The 25,044-nt window shown below is 37.0% G+C and overlaps 1 protein-coding gene and 1 long non-coding RNA gene across 40 annotated transcripts in view; both read left to right on the forward strand.

Annotated features, from left to right (window-relative positions):
• The window catches only part of LOC127859851 (condensin-2 complex subunit G2-like), a 104,020-nt gene that overhangs the window by 48,065 nt on the left and 30,911 nt on the right, over nt 1-25,044 (forward strand). For all 39 annotated transcript variants that reach the window (XM_052397387.1, XM_052397396.1, XM_052397398.1 and 36 more), the window contains 5 exons: nt 1,047-1,123; nt 1,608-1,811; nt 2,935-3,012; nt 7,240-7,310; nt 24,191-24,333. In XM_052397387.1, the coding sequence (XP_052253347.1) occupies nt 1,047-1,123; nt 1,608-1,811; nt 2,935-3,012; nt 7,240-7,310; nt 24,191-24,333 (573 nt within the window). The remainder of the gene's footprint in view (nt 1-1,046; nt 1,124-1,607; nt 1,812-2,934; nt 3,013-7,239; nt 7,311-24,190; nt 24,334-25,044) is intronic.
• Nucleotides 8,805-10,487, forward strand: LOC127859858 (uncharacterized). Its single transcript, XR_008039480.1, has 2 exons — nt 8,805-8,921; nt 9,223-10,487. It is a non-coding gene; the product is annotated as an uncharacterized LOC127859858 (long non-coding RNA).

Genomic DNA, 25,044 nt, shown 5'->3' on the forward strand with positions numbered 1-25,044 from the left:
AGCCTGTGCAGTCATGTGCCTTAAGTGTCATCCCTGATTAGCCTGTGCAGTCATGTGCCTAAAGTGTCATCCCTGATTAGCCTGTGCAGTCATGTGCCTTAAGTGTCATCCCTGATTAGCCTGTGCAGTCATGTAGCTTAAGTGTCATCCCTGATTAGCCTGTGCAGTCATGTGCCTGAAGTGTCATCCCTGATTAGCCTGTGCAGTCATGTGTCTTAAGTGTCATCCCTGATTAGCCTGTGCAGTCATGTGCCTGAAGTGTCATCCCTGATTAGCCTGTGCAGTCATGTGTCTGAAGTGTCATCCCTGATTAGCCTGTGCAGTCATGTGTCTTAAGTGTCATCCCTGATTAGCCTGTGCAGTCATGTGTCTTAAGTGTCATCCCTGATTAGCCTGTGCAGTCATGTGTCTTAAGTGTCATCCCTGATTAGCCTGTGCAGTCATGTGCCTTAAGTGTCATCCCTGATTAGCCTGTGCAGTCATGTGTCTTAAGTGTCATCCCTGATTAGCCTGTGCAGTCATGTGCCTGAAGTGTCATCCCTGATTAGCCTGTGCAGTCATGTGTCTTAAGTGTCATCCCTGATTAGCCTGTGCAGTCATGTGCCTGAAGTGTCATCCCTGATTAGCCTGTGCAGTCATGTGTCTGAAGTGTCATCCCTGATTAGCCTGTGCAGTCATGTGCCTGAAGTGTCATCCCTGATTAGCCTGTGCAGTCATGTGCCTGAAGTGTCATCCCTGATTAGCCTGTGCAGTCATGTGCCTTAAGTGTCATCCCTGATTAGCCTGTGCAGTCATGTGCCTGAAGTGTCATCCCTGATTAGCCTGTGCAGTTTGCCTTAACTGGATTTTCACTTAGAAAAGACTTTCTTTTGACGTAAAAAAATCCAGTTAACTGGAAAGTGTTGTACCTGATTAGCCTGTGCAGACTGCACAGGCTAATCTGGGATGACAATTTTCACATATGCATTAGGCCCAGTTGTCCCAGAATGCAGCTCATACCTTTCTTAAGTGTTATGTGAAGAAATCATTAAGTTTTTCAATTACAGTGGAGTACATCAACATCCTTTGCAAAACAATTCTGCAGGCTATCAAGAATGTGGGAGGGCAAACAGAAAGTGAACAGGTAGTATGGGTTTTTATGTTCATGTTTAGTTTCTTCTGACTAGCAATCAGTTAATCAAGTAACTGTCTAAAGTAGTCTTCCATTCGGCTGCCTTTCTTTTAAGTGTTTCTTGTAAATGAGCCTAATTCTGGGAAAACTGGGCTTAATGCATGTTCATATAGTGTTGTCCAAAATTAGCCTGTGCTTTCTGCACAGGCTAACCAGGAATGACTCAGCTTTTATTGTATTTTTTATTTTAAAGGATAAGCCTTCTAAGCAAAAATCCAGTTTAGGTGGAAAGTGTTGTCCCTGATTTACCTCTGGGGCCTTCACATGCAAGTCTGGAACAACATGTTACACACATGCATTAAGCCCCCTTTATCCAGGAGCGAGACTAAATTGTATTATTTGTCATATATATGCTTTTACCTTAGTATAATAAGGCTACATTTTACATATTTGCTTAGTACTATGACCACTGTACTTTCATCTACGTAATTTGCAGTCGGGTGATCAAGTCAATCAGACAGATCCTGATGATGAGAACAACCTTGAACTCTCTGGGTCTATCAACAATACTACTACAAATGTTGCTGGTGATGATGCTGATGATGATGATGCCATTAGACTGAGCAATGTGCCAGTCATGCTTGGCCTGTGTGAAGTCATCTGTGTCTTGTGGACCTTTAATGAGGAGCAACTTAACAAGGTTGGTCCCTTGGCTTTGTGCATGTGCGTCAAGTGTTGTCCCACATTAGCCTCTGCAGTCTGCACAGGCTAATCAGGGACAACACTTTAAGCTTGTAATGTATATTTGGTCCTGTGGACCTTTGATCAGCTCAACATGGTGTGGTCACAGTCTTCAGGGCTGGATGGGACCCTATTTCTCATTCTTTACATTTTAGCCTCATTTTGGGAAATCTGGGCTTAATTCATGCAAGTAGTGTCATACCAGATAAGCCTGAGCATTGTGAGATGACACTTTCCACCTAAAAATGGATGTTTGTTCAGAAGAGACTTCCTTTCACCAGAACATTCCATAACTGAGGACAATTTTGTCCGTGATAAGCCTGTGCGGACTGTTCACACATGCTGCACTGGGACCACACTTTGTGCACATGCATTAAGCCCAATTTTTCAAGAATAAGGCATATTTAACCCTTTGCATGCTGGGAAATTTGTCGTCTGATAAAATGTCGTCTGCTGAATTTGTAAAATAAGCATTTTCTTCATTTTTTTCAAAGAATACTATCAGAATAGCAAACAGTTTGGATCCAGATGAGACGCCACGTTCTGTGGCGTCTCATCTGGATCCAAACTGTTTGCAAAGGCCTTTTAAATTCAGCTCCAGCGCTTTAAGGGTTAATATCCTCCTCCTTTGTAGAGTGGTCCATGATAAGTACAATAGCACTATAATGAGTATTTTGTAAGAAGTAAAAACTGTCCGAAAAGCAATCAAAATAATTTGTATAATAACAGTAAAATAAAATGCGTCGCGCAAAAGCAATGTTGACAACAGTGAGGAAAATGCTTAAATGGGTCTTTTACTTGTTCTACACTGTTCTTTTATGAGACCACAAAACCTTGGGTGAATTAAAAGCACCAACTGGCTCCTGATAAGACTGGCTCCTGATTAGACTAGCTCCTGATTAGACTGTAAGAATGTGCTGAGCTTATCTGACTGGACTAATATCGGGTATCACGCGACTAAATGACTTTAAAAAAAGAGTAAACATCCATTAAGTCTCATAGAACCTTATAAAAAATAGAAAACAGTGAACATTTTTATAAAATATAAACTAATATTCTATAGAATACTGTCTTTGTTCCAGGCATCGAATGCAGATTTGAAGAAAGTCCTGATGAAGAGATTCACCTATGCTTTGCCAGAAATGTTCAAGGCATTTTCAGTGAGTCACATGTAATACTTTGAAATCATTTATTTTCGCCAGCACGAAATTTCGTCATTTTTTAGCTCATCAATTTAAAAAAAAAAAAAAAAGAGCTATTGTCATCACCTTGGCGTCGGCGTCCGGTTAAGTTTTGCGTTTAGGTCCACTTTTCTCAGAAAGTATTTATGCTATTGCATTCAAACTTGGTACACTTACACACTATCATGAGGGGACTGGGCAGGCAAAGTTAGATAACTCTGGCGTGCATTTTGACAGAATTATGTGCCCTTTTTATACTTAGAAAATTGAAAATTTTGGTTAAGTTTTGTGTTTAGGTCCATTTTATTCCTTAAGTATCAAAGCTATTGCTTTCATACTTGCAACACTTACTAACTATCATAAGGGGACTGTGCAGTCAAAGTTATGTAACTCTGACTGGCATTTTGACAGAATTATGTGCCCTTTTTATACTTAGAAAATTGAAAATTTGGTTAAGTTTTGTGTTTAGGTCCACTTTATTCCTACAGTATCAAAGCTATTGCTTTCATACTTGCAACACCTATTAACTATCATAAGGGGACTGTGCAGGCAAAGTTATGTAACTCTGACTGGCATTTAGACTGAATTATGGGACCTTTATACTTAGAAAATTGAAAATTTGGTTAAGTTTTGTGTTTTGGTACACTTTACCCCTAAAGTATCATAGATATTGCTATCATACTTGGAACACTCGCAAACTATCATAAGGGTACAGTAAAAGGACAATTTGCATAACTCTGGTTGTCATTTTTACAGAATTACGGCCCTTTTTTGACTTAGTAACTTTGAATATATGGTTAAATTTTGTGTTTCGATCCACTTTACTTCTAAAGTATCAAGGCTATTGCTTTCAAACTTCAAATACTTTCATGCTATCATGAGGTTACTGTACCTGGCAAGTTGAATTTTACCTTGACCTTTGAATAACCTTGACTCTCAAGGTCAAATTATTAAATTTTGCTAAAATTGCCATAACTTCTTTATTTATGATTAGATTTGATTGATACTTTGACAAAACAACTCTTACCTGACATACCACAATTGACTCAGTCCAAATTCCCCCCCTAATTTTTTATTTTTTTTTAAGATCCTCTCACAAATGACCACCACACCCTCACACTATACCCCCCACCCACCCCCAAATTATTTTTTTTGAAACGGTTAAAAAACACAAATATTTATTTTTATTATTTTATTTTTGAAATACCGTCCAACCATCGCACCGAAGAATCCCCCCCCCCCCCCGATTTTTTTTATTTTTATTTTTTTCATATTTTTTTTTCCGCATTTTTGGAAGATAATGTTATAAATGTCCACACCCCCACACTATACACCCCTCTTCACTCCACCCCTCCCTCCTTTGTGATTGAAATTGAGAGTCCAATCACCTTTAAAAAGATAACAGATGAGCGGTCTGCACCCGCAAGGCGGTGCTCTTGTATAAAAATGACGTTTCTCATCAGCACTTAAATTCACCAATTCCTTACTTTGAAAAAACAATGCTTCAGTCAATATCCGATTTGTTTGTCCGAAATATATCGCGGTTGCGAAAAAGTCGTAGTGGGGAAAGAGGGAGGACACTTGCAGGAGGTGGGGCCTGTTTGTCACATGGGAATATACTAGTCTTTTGTTATCAGTGACCAGTAATTTGCCCCCATTAGTGTATCATTATTATGATTAGCGGATTAGTGGGACCAAATAACCGTAAACGAGTGTTTGTAACCCGGGTTTGAAACAGTGAAGCCAGTTGCCAATTTGTCCTGTTCATTTATTATAATGGCCAAACTAATAACAATCTTACCTTTATCGGCGCAAATTAGAGTAGATGTATAGATTATTTGTTAAAAGTAGTGTTAGCAAACTGTTTGGTCAGTTTTTAACAAAGTTTCAAGAGTTTTGCATCAAGAATATTTGATCACTTTAAGTATAATAATTTTCGGAAGTGTAAAATTAACAGTGCATTATGGGACAGCGGTTTCATAGGGCAAAGTTCAGATTTAATTGTAACAACCAATGGACGAGTGAGTTTAAATTAGATTGAATGCAATAGGATACAAAGCAATGTTTTATTGCGTCATACTCAGTCATCCGAAATACGTGCTTTCTGGGGATTTCATGGAAATCGCGCAAAAATAAAAGTCAATTTTTGAAAACAATTTCCCTACTTTTGGATGGAACTTATCGTCATGATTGATAATTTCTCTTTACCTGTTACGTTTTCAATTGCTACAAGTAAAAATTATTTGAAACATGTATCGTAAAACTTGTAAAAGATGTCAATGATTAAAAAGATCGGTAGCCCATAAAACGAAGCACAAGCTATTTTTACACTTGTATTGTAGTTAAACGCAAACAACCAAACACAAATCAAAATGTTCTGTATTTATTTGTAATCAATGAGGAGAATGTATACGGTAAGTATATACATCACCATCTTTTAATTTTGTTTATTGTCTTTGATCCGGATCTAATCCGGTGCGTGGCGGCTGTATAATCTTCTGCAACAACACTGAAAAACACAATACACACAATGGGTAATAAAGTTATTAACAATTAGCCCTTATCATTACAATTCTACCTAAACGAAGTCAACGCAGTCGATACAGCTGTACTGCTTTCGCGTTTTAGAGCAGAGTCACGTGTCAGTTAAGTACACAGTGTAATCTACACCCTTTTGTGTCAAAACCGGATTTATCTTGATTACGTAACAGACGGAGTATGTATGCGTGGATTACGTTTGGATTTTAGTGCCTCATGCCTTTGGGAATTCAGTCTTAATTTGTTCAAATATTGGACATAATTGTTCGTTAGGATCTTGAATTTGTCAATCAGTCGACTGACGAAATATACAAAAATTAATGCCTTACGATATATAATCGTTTCACAGTAGGCGTTATCCTTATATACAAATATTTATTTATTCACTACAGGTGCCACATATTGTTTTTAGATACATTAATACACAGCATAGGTTAGTTGAAGGACCAACAGATTTTAAACTACATGGAGAAATCTACAGGGTGATTAGGTTATATATGTTTTTCAACATATTTTTGCTAGATTGGTCACTGTCGGCTCGGGTACTACTGAAATGTTGAGGCTGATTTGGTTCAAAGACAATTTTGTTTTGTATTCTGAAGCACATTTTACAACATCAGACTTTGGGTGGGAATAAAACTCAGGTACAGTCTTAATTGGCTGATACATGTTATTTTATTTTCCGTACCCGGGGTACGTTTAAGTAAACTTAAGAGATCCTGGGGTACATTTAAGTAGTATACGATCAGACAATGACCATATTTTCCATTCGTTAAAAAATCTCACAATAAAGCGTGAATCAGTGAATATTAATTAATTCTCAAATTTACAGAAACATACAATGAAAACCCATCTTTAAATGAAAAGACATTTGTTAGTTGTGAAATGGAGGTAGTTTTTTTCAAGCAATGAAAAAAATGCAATCAATATTTTGTGTCTGTGTGATGTGCAATATTTCAACATTTTCAAGGTTTTGCATTTAAAAAGGCCTCTTGACGATCTACAGTGTAATAGATATCTTTTCAATTTTATGTACCTTTTTCATATAAAAATATTATTCAAAGTTAATGCATCACAAATCTATACCGAACATACACAAGTTCAAAAAAGCACTCTGTGGGCCGATTATCACTTCTGGCGTAGGCCTGAGGGCGCTTATTCACTCCAGGGCCGATTATCACTTCTGGCCCTCAAGCAACGAGGTATAATCCTCAAATAATTGTTATGCCACCAGTAAGGTGGCATAAAGCAGTCACACTGTTTGTCTGTCCATCTGGTATCGGTTTCATTAGTTTTTCTTAACGCTTTTCAATATTTACCTGAATTTTGGTGTTTGAGACAGACATGACTTACACATCAAGTTTGAGTTTCGTTCGGTCCATTGATTTTTTCACAAAATTATGGGTCTTGTACATGTACTTAGAAATTTTCCCTTAAATAGCACTTTTCTGGAATTATCAATTGGGATATAGCTGCTCTGCATCGTCAAAGTGCAGTAGCAACATAGTGTTTCACAAACACAGCTTTTCTTTTTTATAAAGAGGCAATAGGTTATACTTATAAAGTGTGTTTGTGTCCAATGGCCCTTAAGAGCTCACCTGAGATGACAAGAATCTAACGTATTCTGAATAGGTAGAATCACAAGGTATATGTTATGTTACGTTTCAGGACAGCAGAATCATTGCAGTGCTGTTACAGATAGCAGGATATTTGCCTCCGAAATGGATCCCAACTGTCAGGTAGCCATGATGAATATGCAATTATTCCCTTAAATAAGGATTGATTTGGGGTTTGGAGCCTTGCTTTATCAAGGGTCTTATGACAAAATTAACAAAGGTAGGACTTAATTCTTGGGTCACAACAAATAGACATTTCTGATTATCAATACATTCAATGCTTTCTTGAGCCAAATTCTCAATATTTTTCGCAAATGGCGAACGACAGTGCGAGCCCTGATTATGCTTCACATATAGAAAAGCCATTATAAAACATAAAAAGCTGTGGCAAATGAGCCGAGCTCAAGGAAAAGGTTGCTTAATGCATGTGCATAAGGTGGTGTTCCACAAGACAATTTCAGCTTTTTGGTATTTTTTTATCTGCACTGAAAATTTTTTGGAGGGGATATAGTAATTGGTCCTGTCCGTCCGGCTAAAACTTTGTGCGGAGCATAACTCCAAATCTATTCAATGGATTTACTTTAAACTTAGAAAATAAACAACTGGCAACTAGGAGAAGTGCAGTGACCAAGAACCATAACTCTATCTATCTTAGTTTTTGAATTATCTCCCCTTTTATGTAACTTTAAAGTAAATTTTTGTCCGGAGCATAACTCTTAATATACTAAAGGGAATTACTTGAAACTTGTAATAGAAACAGATGGCAACTAGGAGAAGTGCAGTGACCAAGAACCACAACTCTATCTACCTTAGTTTTTTAATTATCTCCCCTTTTATATGATTTTAAAGTAAATTTTTGTCCGGAGCATAACTCTAAATCTACTGAAGGGATTTACTTGAAACTTGAAATATAAACAGATGGCAACTAGGAGAAGTGCAGTGACCACGAACCATAACTCTATCTACCTTAGTTTTTGAATTATCACCCCTTTTTTATAATTTTAAAGTAAATTTTTGTCCGGAGCATAACTCTAAATCTACTGAAGGGATTTCCTTGAAACTTCAAATTTAACCAGATGGCAAGTAGGAGAAGTGCAGTGACTTAGAACCATAACTCTATCTACCTTAGTGGTTGAATTATATCCCTTTATTTAATTTCAAAGTAAATGTTTGTCTGGAGCATAATGAATTATCAGTGACTTTTTTTTCTTTTTTTGTTACAGCCTGTGTCATTTGGATTGGGAAAATTAGTGCGATAAACCATGAAATTGGGAAAAATAACGTGATAAACCATGACATTGGGAAACATAAATATTAGGAATGCAAGAGGTTACAAAAATCATTAACCGGTTAAACTTGATCCATAACCGGTTTACTGTAACGCTTATGCGTAGTTAAAATGATTAAAGAGTACGTCAAAAATGTCATACCGCTCGCACCGCTTGGTAGAAACAAAAGTAATTTTCAATCGCTTGTGTTGATAACATGCCAGTTTTGTTATAAAATGTATTATACAATTTATTTTAACAATTTTTAGCCGGATTTTTTTCGAAAAAATCTCGGCTTATAGATTGATGTTGTCGGGCGGGCGGGGGGGGCGGGCGGGGTGGCGGCGTGCTCGAAAATGTTAAAGTTCTTATTTCATGGTATAACTTTGGTATGCTTGGACCTAGAGTCTTCAAACTTGACATGAAGGTTGGCCAGGATTAACAGATGACCACTGGTCGTTTCAAGGTCATTCATTTGAAGGTCAAGGTCACTGTGACCTTCAATATAAAAAATGTTAAAGTTGTTATAACTTTGGTATGCTTGGACCTAGAGTCTTGAAACTTGACATGAAGGTTGGCCATAACTAGTTAGTAACCACTGGTCATTTCAAGGTCATTCATTTGAAGGTCAAGGTCACTGTGACCTTGAATGTAAAAATGTTAAAGTTCTTATTTCATGGTATAACTTTGGTATGCTTGGACCTAGAGTCTTCAAACTTGACATGAAGGTTGGCCAGGATTAACAGATGACCACTGGTCATTTCAAGGTCATTCATTTGAAGGTGAAGGTCACTGTGACCTTCAATATAAAAATGTTAAAGTTGTTATAACTTTGGTATGCTTGGACCTAGAGTCTTGAAACTTGACATGAAGGTTGGCCAGAACTAGTAAGTAACCACTGGACATTTCAAGGTCATTCATTTGAAGGTCAAGGTCACTGTGACCTTGAATGTAAAAATGTTAAAGTTGTTATAACTTTGGTATGCTTGGACCTAGAGTCTTGAAACTTGACATGAAGGTTGGCCAGAACTAGTAAGTAACCACTGGACATTTCAAGGTCATTCATTTGAAGGTCAAGGTCACTGTGACCTTGAATGTAAAAATGTTAAAGTTCTTATTTCATGTTATAACTTTGGTATGCTTGTACCTAGAGTCTTCAAACTTGAAATAAAGATTGGCCAGTACTAGAAGATGACCACTGGTCATTTCAATGTCATTCATTTGAAGGTCAAGGTCACTGTGACCTTAAATGTTAAAATGTTAAAATTGTTATAACTTTGGTATGCTTGGACATAGAGTCTTCAAACTTGACATGAAGGTTTGCAAGCACACTTAGATGACCACTGGTCATTTCAAGGTCATTCATTCTAAGGTCAAGGTCACTGTGACCTTGAATGTAAAAATGTTAAAGTTCTTATAACTTTGGTAGGTAAAAATGTTAAAGTTCTTATTCCATGTTATAACTTTGGTATGCTTGTACCTAGAGTCTTCAAACTTGACATAAAGGTTGGCCAGTACTAGAAGATCACCACTGCTCATTTCAATGTCATTCATTTGAAGGTCAAGGTCACTGTGACCTTCAATGTTAAAATGTTAAAATTGTTATAACTTTGGTATGCTTGGACCTAGAATCTCAAACTTGACGTAAAGGTTTGCAAGCACACTTAGATGACCACTGGTCATTTCAAGGTCATTCATTTCAATGTCATTCATTTGAAGGTCAAGGTCACTGTGAACTTAAATGTTAAAATGTTAAAATTGTTGTAACTTTGGTATGCTTGGACCTAGAATCTCAAACTTGACGTAAAGGTTTGCAAGCACACTTAGATGACCACTGGTCATTTCAAGGTCATTCATTTGAAGGTCGAGGTCACTGTGACCTTGGATGTAAATATGTTAAAGTTGTTAATACTTTGGTATGCTTAGACCTAGAGTCTTCAAACTTGATATGAAGGTTGGCCAGAACTAGTAGATGACCACTGGTCATTTTAAGGTCAAGGTCACCGTGACCTTGAATGTAAAAATGTTAAAATTCTTATTTCATGGTATAACTTTCTTATGCATGCATTCAAAACATAACACAAGGTTTGCTCATGCCTTGAAAAGTACTTACATTTCATTTTGACCTTTGAACAATATTTCAGTAATTTAAGTATTGCATTGACAAAAACACGAAAGGTACTTTCCTGTCATTTAAATCAAAAATCCGGCTTCAATGCGGTCATCTCCGACCGCGGAACTCTTGTGTAAATGTATGCTATATATTTGATTTAATTTTCCTGCGTTACTGCAAAGGAGTAACAAATTAAATAACTACACAATGTTCATTTTTTTTGTGTTATTAACTGTTTTTGGTTGGGTCGCTTATATTACGTTCGCGTCGTATCGCTCACAAAAATGGTGTGTTCCTTTGTTCATTCTGTTTCAATTTTTAAACTCAAATTTTCTCAATATAGAAATGTGCTTTGCCCTTTCAATTAATCAGTACATTTATTTAATAGCGAAGTAGCTAAGTATAATGATCTCAAATACTGATAGTTACGTATGTTTGTTAACGTACCATAGCGCGCAAATTTTAATCAATTACACAAATACTAAATTTTCAGGCTTTATTTTGTTTAAATATTTTTAATATATGTTTAATTATTTAATAAGTTTATAATTTGCTTTGATAAATAACACTTGCATTGGACGGTAATGGTGGAATCCTTGGACGTAAATTATAACAATAATCATGATTTCTGATAAACAAAAACGATGTCAACTCGACAAAAAATTAACTATGTATGCAATTCTTGATAAAATTATTACTTATTAACACAAAATTTTCGCGAGCAATCAGTGTTGGATATTGGTTAACAAAACACCGTCCAATGTTTCAACTGTTTTTTTTATCGCGAGTTCAATAAACTTGCCAATTACGTCTTCGCTAATTACTCCGACTCCCCGCAATTCGCTAGTTAAATTTTCGCGAGTTAAACAAAACAATAGTGTCAGTTATTAAAACGTACCCCCTATTTGTTATCACAAAGATATTGATTTATTGTTTTTATTACTTTGATTGTTGACACGTTATTTATTACCGTCGATGGTGCGACATGTTGTTTTAACTAGTAGCCAGCGCAAGTTGGCAGTATGTCTCACGCAAAAGTAAAATCGTATGATTTATTCCATGAAAAAAAACATAATCAAATATTTTTTCCAGGTTAACCTTTTCCCGAAAATATAACAGGTTAAGTGGTCGTTTCGGTAGGTTAACAGGTTAACCTCTTGCATCCCTAATAAATATGATTATAAGAACAGAATTAAAGTTGCTAAGTTCATGTTTGACAGCATTTTTAGCTCATCTATTTTTTGAAAAAAAATTATGAGCTATTGTCATCACCTTGGCGTCGGCGTCGGCGTTGGCGTTGGCGTTGGCGTCGGCGTCCGGTTAAGTTTTGCGTTTAGGTCCACTTTTCTCAGAAAGTATCAATGCTATTGCATTCAAACTTGGTACACTTACTTACTATCATGAGGGGACTGGGCAGGCAAAGTTAGATAACTCTGGCGTGCATTTTGACAGAATTATGTGCCCTTTTTATACTTAAAAAATTGAAAATTTTGGTTAAGTTTTGCGTTTAGTTCCACTTTTCTCAGTAAGTATCAATGCTATTGCATTCAAACTTGGTACACTTACTTACTATCATGAGGGGACTGAGCAGGCAAAGTTAGATAACTCTGGCATGCATTTTGACAGAATTATGTGCCCTTTTTATACTTAGAAAATTGACAATTTTGGTTAAGTTTTGTGTTTAGGTCCATTTTATTCCTTAAGCATCAAAGCTATTGCTTTCATACTTGCAACACTTACTAACTATCATAAGGGGACTGTGCAGGCAAAGTAATGTAACTCTGACTGGCATTTTGACAGAATTATGTGCCCTTTTTATACTTAGAAAATTGAAAATTTGATTAAGTTTTGTGTTAAAGTCCACTTTATTCCTACAGTATCAAAGCTATTGCTTTCATACTTGCAAGATTTATGAACTATCATAAGGGGACGGTGCAGGCAAAGTTATGTAACTCTGACTGGCATTTGGACGGAATTATGGGCCCTTTATACTTAGAAAATTGAAAATTTGGTTAAGATTTATGTTTTGGTCCACTTTACCCCTAAAGTATCATAGATATTGCTTTCATACTTGGAACACTCACAAACTATCATAAGGGTACAGTAAAAGGACAAGTTGCATAACTCTGGTTGTCATTGTTACGGAATAATGGCCCTTTTTTGACTTAGTAACTTTTAATATATGGTTTAATTTTGTGTTTCGATCCACTCGAAGTATCAAGGCTATTGCTTTCAAACTTAAAATACTTACATGCTATCATGAGGTTACTGTACCTGGCAACTTGAATTTTTCTTTGACCTTTGAATTACCTTGACTCTCAAGGTCAAATTATTAAATTTTGCTAAAATTGCCATAACTTCTTTATTTATGATTAGATTTGATTGATACTTTGATGAAACTACTCTTACATGACATACCACAATAGACTTCACCCAACCATCCCCGTGTCCTCCCCCCCCTCCCCCCCCCTAATTTTTTTTATTTTTTTTTAAGATCATCTCACAAATGACCACCACACCCTCACACTATACCCCCACCCCACCCCACCCCCCCCCCCCATTTTTTTTTTTGATTTTTTTTTTTTTTTTTTTTTTTTTTTTAAGATCATCTCACAAATTATCACCACAACCCTCACACTATCCCCCCCCCCCCCCCCCATTTTTTTTTTAAAACGGTTATGTTTGAAATACCGTCCAACCATCGAACCCAAAACTCCCCCCCCCCCCCCCCCCCCCCCCCCCCGAATTTTTTTTTTTTTTTTTCGCTTTTTTGTAAGATAATGTAATAAATGTCCACAACCCCACACTATACACCCCTCTTCACTCCACTCCTCCCTCCTTTGTGATTGAAAATGAGAGTCCCTTCACCTTTAAAAAGAAAATAGATGAGCGGTCTGCACCCGCAAGGCGGTGCTCTTGTTATATTATAAAGTGTTGCTTTAATGTCTTTCTTCTTACAATGAATACAAGTTAGTTAATATGCTTCCACATGCATATTAAACTTGCAATAATCTATAAATTCTGAAATATACCATTTAATCATAACCTCTTTAAGAGTATGAATGGAATTCAGCATTAACAAAAAAAACATATAATGGTGAAAACATTTGCAAATATTAACAAACACGCTTTAGTGTTCTTGCTGTGTAAATGATGTATTAAATAGAGTTTAAATAATATATTTCATTGGTTTACCTTTCAATTTCTTGCACTTGACATCCTCAGTTCCATGCTATTTTAGCAAATTGTACAGCTTGACAAACATAATAAAGCAGAATATGCATATGACTCTGATTATACACAGATCCTAAATCATGTTTGTCTCTTTTCCTTTTCGAACGCTACTAATCTTAAATGCTTGAACTTTGTGAGTAGACTAACTCCTATTTCCCAACACTGATTTCCGCACATTCACTGTGAAGATTTCTAATAAACATTGGTTGTTTTTTATCTCAAACGTCATATTTTGCGTTAAATGACACACGCATGAAATTATTCCCTAATAACCATATGATATCCGTAGTTAATTTGAAATTGCTGCTCATTGCAAATTTCTCGTCTGCTTGCCGCCATCTTAAACGTGTGTAGAAACAGGCCATAACAAGCGGGATACATCGACTATGGTCGGTATCCTCCGCAATATAGAGAGAGATGTGTGGATAGCAACGTAAAATCGTATTCAGCTACATTTGCGAACAACGTAAGTCAGTTGTCGTTCGGCGGCGACTAGACAAGCTCGATTGGCACTCCTTTCACGAAATTAACGCAAATATTGTAATCTTATTGGCTTTATTGGGAAAATTCGGTCATTTTTTGTGAAATTTTGGTAAGATTTTTGGGAAAAAACATCATTTTTTGCAATTGGGAAGCAGCCGAATATTGGCGGTAATATTGGGAAAAAAAATCACTGATTATCTCCCTTTATTTGTTTTTACAAATTTTATTCTACTCTCTAAAACATATTTTGTCATACAAGCAAACACATTTCGGCAGGGATTTGGCACTACTGTGACAAGCTCTTGTTTGTCTGTCTGTCTGTCATTCTTTATCTAGTGGAGCTGCTCATTTTGAATGGTGAAAAGTCAAGGTCATTCTTCATGGTCAAAGGTAAAAAATCATTGTATTTTTCTTTCCTAAAACTTTAACCTTCGCTTAAGTTTTATCATAACTTTTTTAATATTGAACACAGCAACTTCATATTTGGCATGCATGTGTATCTCGTGGAGCTGCACATTTTGAGTGGTGAAAGGTCAAGGTCATCCTTGAAGGTCAAAGGTCAAAAATTATAAAAATAATAATTTTCATTTCTCCATTAAATCTCTTACTTCTTGTGAAGCTGCACATTTTGAGTGGTAAAATGTCAAGATCAAGGTAGACCTTCAAGGTCAAAGGTCAAAATATAAAAACATAAATTTTCATAGCTTTTTATGCCCCCCTTCGAAGAAGAGGGGGTATATTGTTTTGCACATGTCGGTCGGTCTGTTCCGGATGATAACTCAAGAACGCTTAGGCCTAGGATCAAGAAACTTCATTGGTACATTGATCATGACTGGCAGATGACCCCTATTGATTTTCAGGTCAAAGGTCAAGGTCACTGACTCAACATAGTTAAATGGTTTCAGGATGATAACTCAAGAATGCTTACGCCTAGGATCATGAAACTTCATAGGTAGATTAATCATGACTGGCAAATGAACCCTATTGATTTTCAAGTCACTAGGTCAAAGGTCAAGGTCACAGTGACTCGAAACATTAAAATGGTTTCCGGATGATAACTCAAGAATGCTTACGCCTAGGATCATGAAACTTCATAGGTACATTGATCATGACTGGCAGATGACCCCTATTGATTTTTAGGTCACTAGGTCAAAGGTCAAGGTCACTGACTCGAAATAGTTTAATGGTTTCCGGATGATAACTCAAGAATGCTTACGCCTAGGATCGTGAAACTTCATAGGTAGATTAATCATGACTGGCAAATGAACCCTATTGATTTTCAAGTCACTAGGTCAAAGGTCAAGGTCACAGTGACTCGAAACAGTAAAATGGTTTCCGGATGATAACTCAAGAATGCTTTCGCCTAGGATCATGAAACTTCATAGGTACATTGATCATGACTCGCAGATTACCCCTTGTAATTTTCAGGTCACTAGGTCAAAGGCCAAGGTCACAGTGACTCGAAACGGTAAAATGGTTTCCTGATGATAACTCAAGAATAATTTGGCATACGATCATGAAACTTCATAGGTACATTGATCATGACTGGCAGATGACCCCTATTGATTTACAGGTCACTTGGTCAAAGGTCAAGGTCACATTGACAAAAAACGTATTCACACAATGGCTGCCACTACAACTGACAGTCCATATGGGGGCAATGCATGTTTTACAAACAGCCCTTGTTTAATATTGAACACAGCCAACTTCATATTTGGCATGCATGTGTATCTCGTGGAGCTGCACATTTTTAGTGGTGAAAGGTAAAGGTCATCCTTAAAGGTCAAAGGTCAAAAATAAAAAAAAATATTTTTCATTTCTCCATTCAATCTCTTACTTACTTCTCGTGGAGCTGCACATTTTGAGTAGTGAAAGGTCAAGGTCAACCTTCAAGGTCAAAAAATAAAACTACATAACTTTTTATGCCCCCGAATCAAATGATCAGGAATATTGTTTTTGGCCTCTCTGTCTGTCAATCTGTCATTCTGTCCCAAAACTTTAACCTTACAGTAAAGTTTTGCCATAACTTTTGAAATATTGAACATAGCAACTTGATATTTGGCATGCATGTGTATCTCATGGAGCTGCACATTTTAAGTGGCAAAAGGTCACGGTCATCCTTAAAGGTCAAAGGTCAACAAAAAAAGCGGCACATTAGGGGGCATTGTGTTTCTGACAAACACATCTCTTGTTTCATTAAGTCTCTACTTACTGGTCAGTGAGTATTTCTCGGACGAAAGTTACGTTTTTAGCTCACCTGAGCGATAGCTCGAGGTGAGCTATTGTGATCACTCAGCGTCCGGCGTCCGTCCGTCCGTCTGTAAACAATTTGTAAACATCTTCTTCTACTAAACCATTGAGCCAATTTCAACTAAATTTCATGTGGAGCATCCCTAGGTCATTTGAAAAAAGAATTGTTAAAAAAAATTTGATCGCATAACCAAGATGGCCGCCATGACCATATATGGTAAAAACCTTAAAAAATCTTCTTGTCAGAAACCGCTCATCAGATTTTCAAAAAATTTCACAGGGATGACCTTTGAGGGCTCCCCTGAAAAAGTTGTTCAAAGAAATTTGATTCGTCAAAAAACATGGCCGCAGGAGCTCGTTGAACTTTGCATGTTTATTCGTTTTTGCCTATTTTGTGAAAACTTTCAAAAATCTTCCACATTTTTTGTCCGATCCTTTCCAAATTTGCACAGTGTCTTTATATCAATGAGGACACGAACCCTACAAAAAATAAGCATTATTGGTCCATGAAGTACAGAATTACCTCCCCTTGAATTGAGAAAATGGTTGTTTATGCAATAAAGTACAAATTTTTCATCCAATTCTTTCCAAACTTGTAAGGATTTAGCATGGTTCAAACAAGGGAAACAACTACGGTTTATGCATGTTCTTTTATTACAGATTTGCCTCCCTTTAATTTATTCAAAATCTCATTTTACAGCAGAGATTCCAAATCTGACCTGTAAATGAGCCCCATATTTACTGCCGGTGCTATGTTACCTTTTCCCATTTGATCATTCTTAAGTATTGGTCTTGTAATGCTGCTACTGCTACTGCTACTACTACTACTACTACTACTACTACTACTACTACTACTACTACTACTACTACTACTACTACTACTACTACTACTTCTACTACTACTACCACTACTACTACTACTACTACTACTACTACTACTACTACTACCACTACTACTACTACTAGTGCTACTACTACTAGTACTACTACAAGTACTACTACCACCACCACCACCACCACCACCACGTCTACTATTACTACTTCTACTACTACTGCCACTACTACTACTACTTTTACCACTACTACTACTACTACTACTACTACTACTACTACTACCACTACTACTACTACTACTACTACTACTACTACTACTTCTACTACTACTTCTACTACTACTACTACTTCTACTACTACTACTACTACTACTACTACTACTACTACTACAACTACTTTTACTACTACTACTACTACTACTACTACTACTACTACTACTACTACTACTACTACTACACCACCACCACCACCATTCACAGTGACAAAAAACGTATTCACACAATGGCTGCTACTACAACTTATAGCCCATATAGGGGGGCATGCATGTTTTACAAACAGCCCTTGTTTCTATGGGATTTTAACCAAAACTGTTCATGTTTATCTCCGACACATATTTTTAGGTCACCTGTCATGAAGTGACACGGTGAGCTTATGTGATCGTGTGATGTCCGGCGTCCGTTGTGCGTGCCTGCGTGTGTCCGTGCGTCCGTCCGTCAACAATTTGTTTGTGTAGACAGTAGAGGTCACAGTTTTCATCCAATCTTTATGAAATTTGGTCAAAATGTTTATCTTGATGAAATCCGGTTTGGGATTGTATTTGGGTCATCTGGGGTCAAAAACAAGGTCACTAGGTCAAATAATAGAAAAACCTTGTGTAGACATGAAATTTGGTCAGAATTCTTGATGAAATCTGGGTGGGATTGTATTTGGGTCATCTGGGGTAAAAATCTAGGTCAAATAAATAGAAAAACCTTGTGTTGACAATAGAGGTCACAGTTTTCATCCAATATTTATGAACTGTGGTCAGAATGTTTATCTTGATGAAATCTTGATTAGGATTGTATTTGGGTCATCTAGAGTCAGGAACTAGGTCACTAGGTCAAATCATAGAAAAACATGTGTAGACAATAGAGGTCATAGTTTTCATCTGATCTTAATGAGTCAGGTGAGCGATTCAGGGCCATCATGGCCCTCTTGTTTATTTAATAACTTACAAAATAATATGAAACATTTAATAAAAAAATGACTGATACATCCTAGGTTTATTATCTACAAGCGAATGTAAACAAAATAGTTTTTGATGTGCGCTTGCGTATGTACGAGGGCCGTATATGGGGTCATTAAAGGGAGGTAATTTTCCACTTTACAGAAGTATTTAAAGGACATATAAATTGAATATTTTGAAACAAATAAGTTTAAATAAAACTTTAAACATTAAAATGACGTAAATACATTAATTTGATAGTGAAATATGTCGCCACCTGAGTGTGTAAATAGATTAATAATTTTTTTCCAATATCAGTTCTAACAAATATCTATAAATAAGCATGTTTATTTATAGATCTTTGTGGAGAAAAGATTATTATTTTTCAAGGGAGAAAATCCAAACAGTAAATTTATAATTTTAAATCAGATTGTTTCTTTTATATTTAATTGTTTACTTAGTACATTTTGTGAGCAATTCAGATATACTGTATGTATACAGCAAATTGTGTGGAATTATAATGTAAAAAATCTATAATTTAAATCATGTGTGCGTGTGAAAAACATCAGTTTTACGTAAAATAAGAGATTGTAATACAAGTTATTGAGACCTGCTCTATTACAGTAGATGAACGAAAATCTCAAGCAGACAGTTCGGGTTTCAGTAAGGGATTTCTGTTGAGCATGCGCAGGATATTAATATCCCCTGCATGGAGGTCGCATTACATTCCGACGAAATTTGAAAACATCACACTTGTTTAACTTTAATACAAGCATTTAACGCATTTTTATGCCTTCGGTAGGGTGGCATATAGCAGTTGAACTGTCCGTCTGTCAGTCTGTGCGTCCGTCCGAAAACTTTAACGTTGGCCATAACTTTTGCAAAATTGAAGATAGCAACTTGATATTTGGCATGCATGTGTATCTCATGGAGCTGCACATTTAGAGTCGTAAATTTTCAAGGTCAAGATCATCCTTCAAGGTCTAGGGTCCAAATACAAATCCAAGGGAAGTAATAAGCTTTAAATGGAGATAATTATCTGACCTGCCAAATTATATATTTTCTTTAAATAAATCAAAGTGGCGCAGTAGGGGGCATTGTGTTTCTGACAAACACATCGTGGTAAAAGGTCAAGGTCATCCTTTAAGGTCTGAGGTCGAAAATACAAATCCAAGGGAAGTAATAAGCTTTAAAGGGAGATAATTATTTAATATAGAAGATAGCAACTTGATATTTGGCATGCATGTGTATCAAATGGTGCTGCACATTTTGAGTGGTGAAAGGTGAAGTGCAAGGTCATCCTTCAAGGTCAAATGTCAATTATATGTCGTCTGTCCGTTCGTCTGAAAACTTTAACATTGGCCATCACTTTTTCAATATTGAAGATAGCAGCTTGATATTTGGCATGCATGTGTATCTCATGGAGCTGCACATTTTGAAAGGTTTAAGGTCAAGGTCATCCTTCAAGGTCGAAGGTCAAATATATGGCATCTGTCTGTCTGATGAAAACTTTAGCATATGCCATAACAAGGGTGGCATATAGTTTTTATGCCCCCCTTTGAAGAAGAGGGGGTTTATTGCTTTGCTCATGTCGGTCTGTCGGTCGGTCCTTCAACAGGTGGTTGTCAGACGATAACTCAAGAACGCTTGGGCCTAGGATCATGAAACTTCATAGGTACATTGATCATGACTCGCAGATGACCCCTATTAATTTTGAGGTCACTAGGTCAAAGGTCAAGGTCACGGTGACCAGAAATAGTAAAATGGTTTTTGAATGATAACTCAAGAACGCATACGCCTAGGATCATGAAACTTCATGGGTAGATTGATCATGACTTGCAGATGACCCCTATTGATTTTGAGGTCACTAGGTCAAAGGTCAAGGTCGCGTTGACCCGAAATAGTAAAATGGTTTCTGGATGATAACTCAAGAACGCATACGCCTAGGATCATGAAACTTCATGGGTAGATTCATCATGACTCGCAGATGACCCCTATTGATTTTGAGGTCACTAGGTCAAAGGTCAAGGTCACAGGTGAAGGTCACAGTTACTGGAAATAGGCATTTTAAGGATTTAGCATGGTTCAAACAAGGGAAACAACTACGGTTTATGCATGTTCTTTTTATTACAGATTTGCCTCCCTTTAATTCATTCAAATTCTCATTTTACAGCAGAGATTCCAAATCTGACCTGTAAATGAGCCCCATATTTACTGCCAGTGCTAGATTACCTTTTCCCATTTGATCATTCTTAAGTATTGGTATTGTAATGCTGCTACTGCTGCTGCTACTGCTACTGCTACTACTACTACTACTACTACTACTACTACTACTACTACTACTACTACTACTACTACTTCACTACTACTACTACTACTACTACTACTACTACTACTACTACTACTACTACTACTACTACTACTACTACTACTTCTACTACTACTACTACTACTACTACTACACTACAGCCACCACCACCACCACCACCACTTATTCTACCATGTCTACTATTACTACTTCTACTACTACTGCCACTACTACTACTACTTTTACTACTACTACTACTACTTTTTTGCCTCCCTTTAATTCATTCAAAATCTCATTTTACAGCAGAGATTCCGAATCTGACCTGTAAATGAGCCCCATATTTACTGCCAGTGCTAGGTTACCTTTTCCCATTTGATCATTCTTAAGTATTGGTATTGTAATGCTGCTACTGCTGCTGCTACTGCTACTGCTACTACTACTACTACTACTACTACTACTACTACTACTACTACTACTACTACTACTACTACTACTTCTACCACTACTACTACTACTACTACTACTACTACCACTACTACTTCTACTACTACTACTACTACTACTACTACTACTACTACTACTACTACTACTATTACTACTACAACCACTTCTACTACTACTACTACTACTACTACTACTACCAGGGGTTTTTTTTACTAAGAAAGTGACGCCGATATTCGGCGTCTTACCCTACCAGAATTTTCCCCCTAAAACTACCATTTCCCCTCCAAAAATATCATTTTTCACCAAAATATAATATTTTACCCTCAAAGAAATGGTTTTTTTTTCTTTTGGGAAGTCGACACTTATCCAATTTGTACCATGTACAACGATATCTCTCTCTCTCTCTCTCTCTCTCTCTCTCTCTCTCTCTCTCTCTCTCTGTCTCTGTCTCTCTCTCTCTCTCTCTCTCTCTCTCTCTCTCTCTCTCTCTCTCCTCTCTCTCTCCCTCTCTCTCTCTCTCTCTCTCTCTCTCTCTCTCTCTCTCTCCTCTCTCTCTCCTCTCTCTCTCTCTCTCTCTCTCTCTCTCTCTCTCTCTCTCTCTCTCTCTCTCTCTCTCCTCTCTCTTCTCTCTCTCTCTCTCTCTCTCTCCCGACGAACGCTCAAATCTGGGAATCCCAGTGATTCTATATATAGCTCTTTAATTACGTCAAGGAAACCGGGCAACTAATCGTATTAATCATGTGACTATTTTACTGGATTCCGGTCTTGCGCGAGAAAGGTGTTTCGTAAATTAATGACCGGAAACCAGTTGAATTTTCATCCGGGTTATGTGAAAGCCAAGATATAAACGTTAAAACAGAAAAAAGTCTCACAATTGGCGTTCATACACGAACAAAATAAATCGTTCGGACTCGGAAAATATTAATTGCGTTGACGCATTTTTTAAGAATGAATCATCAAAAACCGTTGAAACCCAGCAGGATTCGGAGGTACATGTAATCAACATCGATTAATACTGTCGGATTTTTGTGAAAGTGAAAGTAGACAATCGGCAGCTGCCGCACCTTTCCCTTCCAATACTGCCGCAGATCTAGATCGTCAACCCATTCATCATGAAATTGAAATCACAATATTGACATCGTTCCCCGGCCCCAGTTGAAAACATTTCCCATTATTAGATCTACCCCTGCAACTTTATTTAGGACTTTGACTTTAATATCATACTTGTTCATGTGTTTTAGAACAAAAAGGTCAGAGACATGCCTCGTTTTCTAAAAAAAAAACCCTGAAGTCTGTAGGCGAATTATAGACATTGAAATGAACAGTTTTTATTTTTTCCCCAAATATGTCTCTTTCGCGCTCAATTTTCCCCTTTTACCCAGCGTCCAGCGTCTTCCCCTTTTTCTAAAAAAAACCCTGACTACTACTACTACTACTACTGCACCACCACCACCACCACCACCGTTCACAGTGACAAAAAACGTATTCACACAATGGCTGCTACTACTACTTATAGCCCATATAGGGGGGCATGCATGTTTTACAAACAGCCCTTGTTTAACTGTCCGTCAGTCCGTCCCTCTGTCTCTTTGTCAGTCAATCTGTCCGTCCGAAAACATTAACATTGCCCATAACTTTTGCAATATTGAAGATAGCAACTTGATATTTGGCATGCATGTGTATCTCATGGAGCTGCACATTTTGAGTGGTGAAAGGTCAAGGTCATCCTTCAAGGTCAAAGGTTTAAATTTGCAATATTGAAGATAGCAACTCGATATTTGGCATTCATGCATATCTCATAGAGCTGCACATTTTGAGTGGTGAAAGGTCAAGGTCATCCTTCAAGGTCAAAGGTCAAATTTTGCAATATTGAAGATTGCAACTCAATATTTGGCATGCATGCGACCCTAATGGAGCTGCACATTTTCAGTGGTAGAAGGTTGAAGGTCATCATTCAAGGTCAAGGTCAATTTTTGAAATATTGAAGATAGCAACTTGATATTTGGCATGCATGCGTATCTCATGGAGCTGCTTATTTTGAGTGGTGTAAGGTTAAAGGTTGTAAGGTTAAAGTCATCCTTCAAGGTCAAGGGTAAAGGTCAATTTTTGCAATATTGAAGATTGCATCTCCATATTAGGCATGCATGCGTATTTCACGGAGCTGCACATTTTTAGTGGTGAAAGGTCAAGGTCATATTTCAAGGTCAAAGATCATATATATGGCTTCAAAGGGCCGCAGTAGGGGCATTGTGTCTCACGAACACAGCTCTTGTTCCTGTCAATTTCAAGAAAACAAACATCTGTAACTATCTGACGAAGTAAATTGCGTTGCAGCATTACAATACACGAAATTAATAGAACGTCTGGTAAATACTGCTGTCCGACAAATACTCGCTAACCAGTAGTGAAAATAAAATTTATGCGAAAAAGAGTGTTGCCTTGATTAGCCTGTGCAAACTGACTGGTTAATCTGGGACAACACTTCATCCACATCCATAAAGCCCAGTTCCCCAGAGCGTGGCTCAATTTAGATGATTGATTGTCAAAGCATGTTAGAATGTTTGTTACTAACTGTCTTTGCATTATAATTATTGCCATGAATAACGTTTTAAAAAATATAATAAGCCTTGCTCTGGTAAAAGGGGGTTTAATGCATGTCAGCAAAGTGCCATCCCAGATTAGCCTGTGCAGTCCTCACAGGCTAATCAGGGACAGCACTTTTGCTAAGAAGAGACATCAATTTAATGAAAAATACAATGAAGTCAGAAAGTGTTGTCCCTGATTACCCTGTGCGGACACTTCACGCACACGCATCAAACCCTCTTTCACAGAGTAATGCGCTTTTAATTCCTTTCATATGTTTAGTCGTTCATGGTTGCCAAAGCTACGCAAGATGACCTCTGCCAATACTGTGTCAGACTATGGGCCCCTGGTAGAGTGTTTGTGTAAGACCGGTCAGGTGGAGAGTGTTCTGGAGTTGGTGACAGAATGGATACAGCCGGCCCTCGGTACGCAGATTGATTCATCAAGTTTGTTTTAACCTTTGATGCATTTGAATCTGCTGTTCTAAAGGCACAACCTTGTCAAGTCAAGTAATACATAACTGTACTGTTAAACTCAATTTTTCTTGTGGCATACTACTTGATTTGAAGACTTGTGGCATACTACTTGATTTGAACAAACCACAATCTTCATAATTATAATGTGAACCATTTGCTTCTTGTCAGATCTTGCAATAAGACCAAACAGCTACTCATTTTTGCACAAACAAAAAGCCACTTTACTTAACAGTTTGTTGTCCTCAGCCCACTTCGCCCGTGCCAGCAATGACAACTTAAATTTCACTGTAATAGTTTTAACAAGCTGCCATATTTCAAGTGCATACAGTAAATGTTTGTAATACCACAACTGAGTTTTGGACGATAATAACTTCATAGTGACAGCGATTCATATGATATGTAAATACTTTTATGCACTGCCAACTATGAGACTGAAGTAAAGATTATAGTATTGCCTTATATTTGTAAAGTAAATAAATTGCATGCAACAGTAAAATTCTAAAAGTTATAAAGTTCTTTTTTAACAAATTATTTTTATTTTAATAAATAATTAGCTATTTATAATAAGAAATACTTGAAAATATACTGAAGTTGTTTAAAGTGATTGAATATTAGTTAAACATTTACTCTTTACATTGCACTCTGAACACACCATAATTC

Source organism: Dreissena polymorpha, chromosome 15, assembly GCF_020536995.1.
Source record: "Dreissena polymorpha isolate Duluth1 chromosome 15, UMN_Dpol_1.0, whole genome shotgun sequence".
Lineage (NCBI taxonomy): Eukaryota > Metazoa > Mollusca > Bivalvia > Myida > Dreissenidae > Dreissena > Dreissena polymorpha.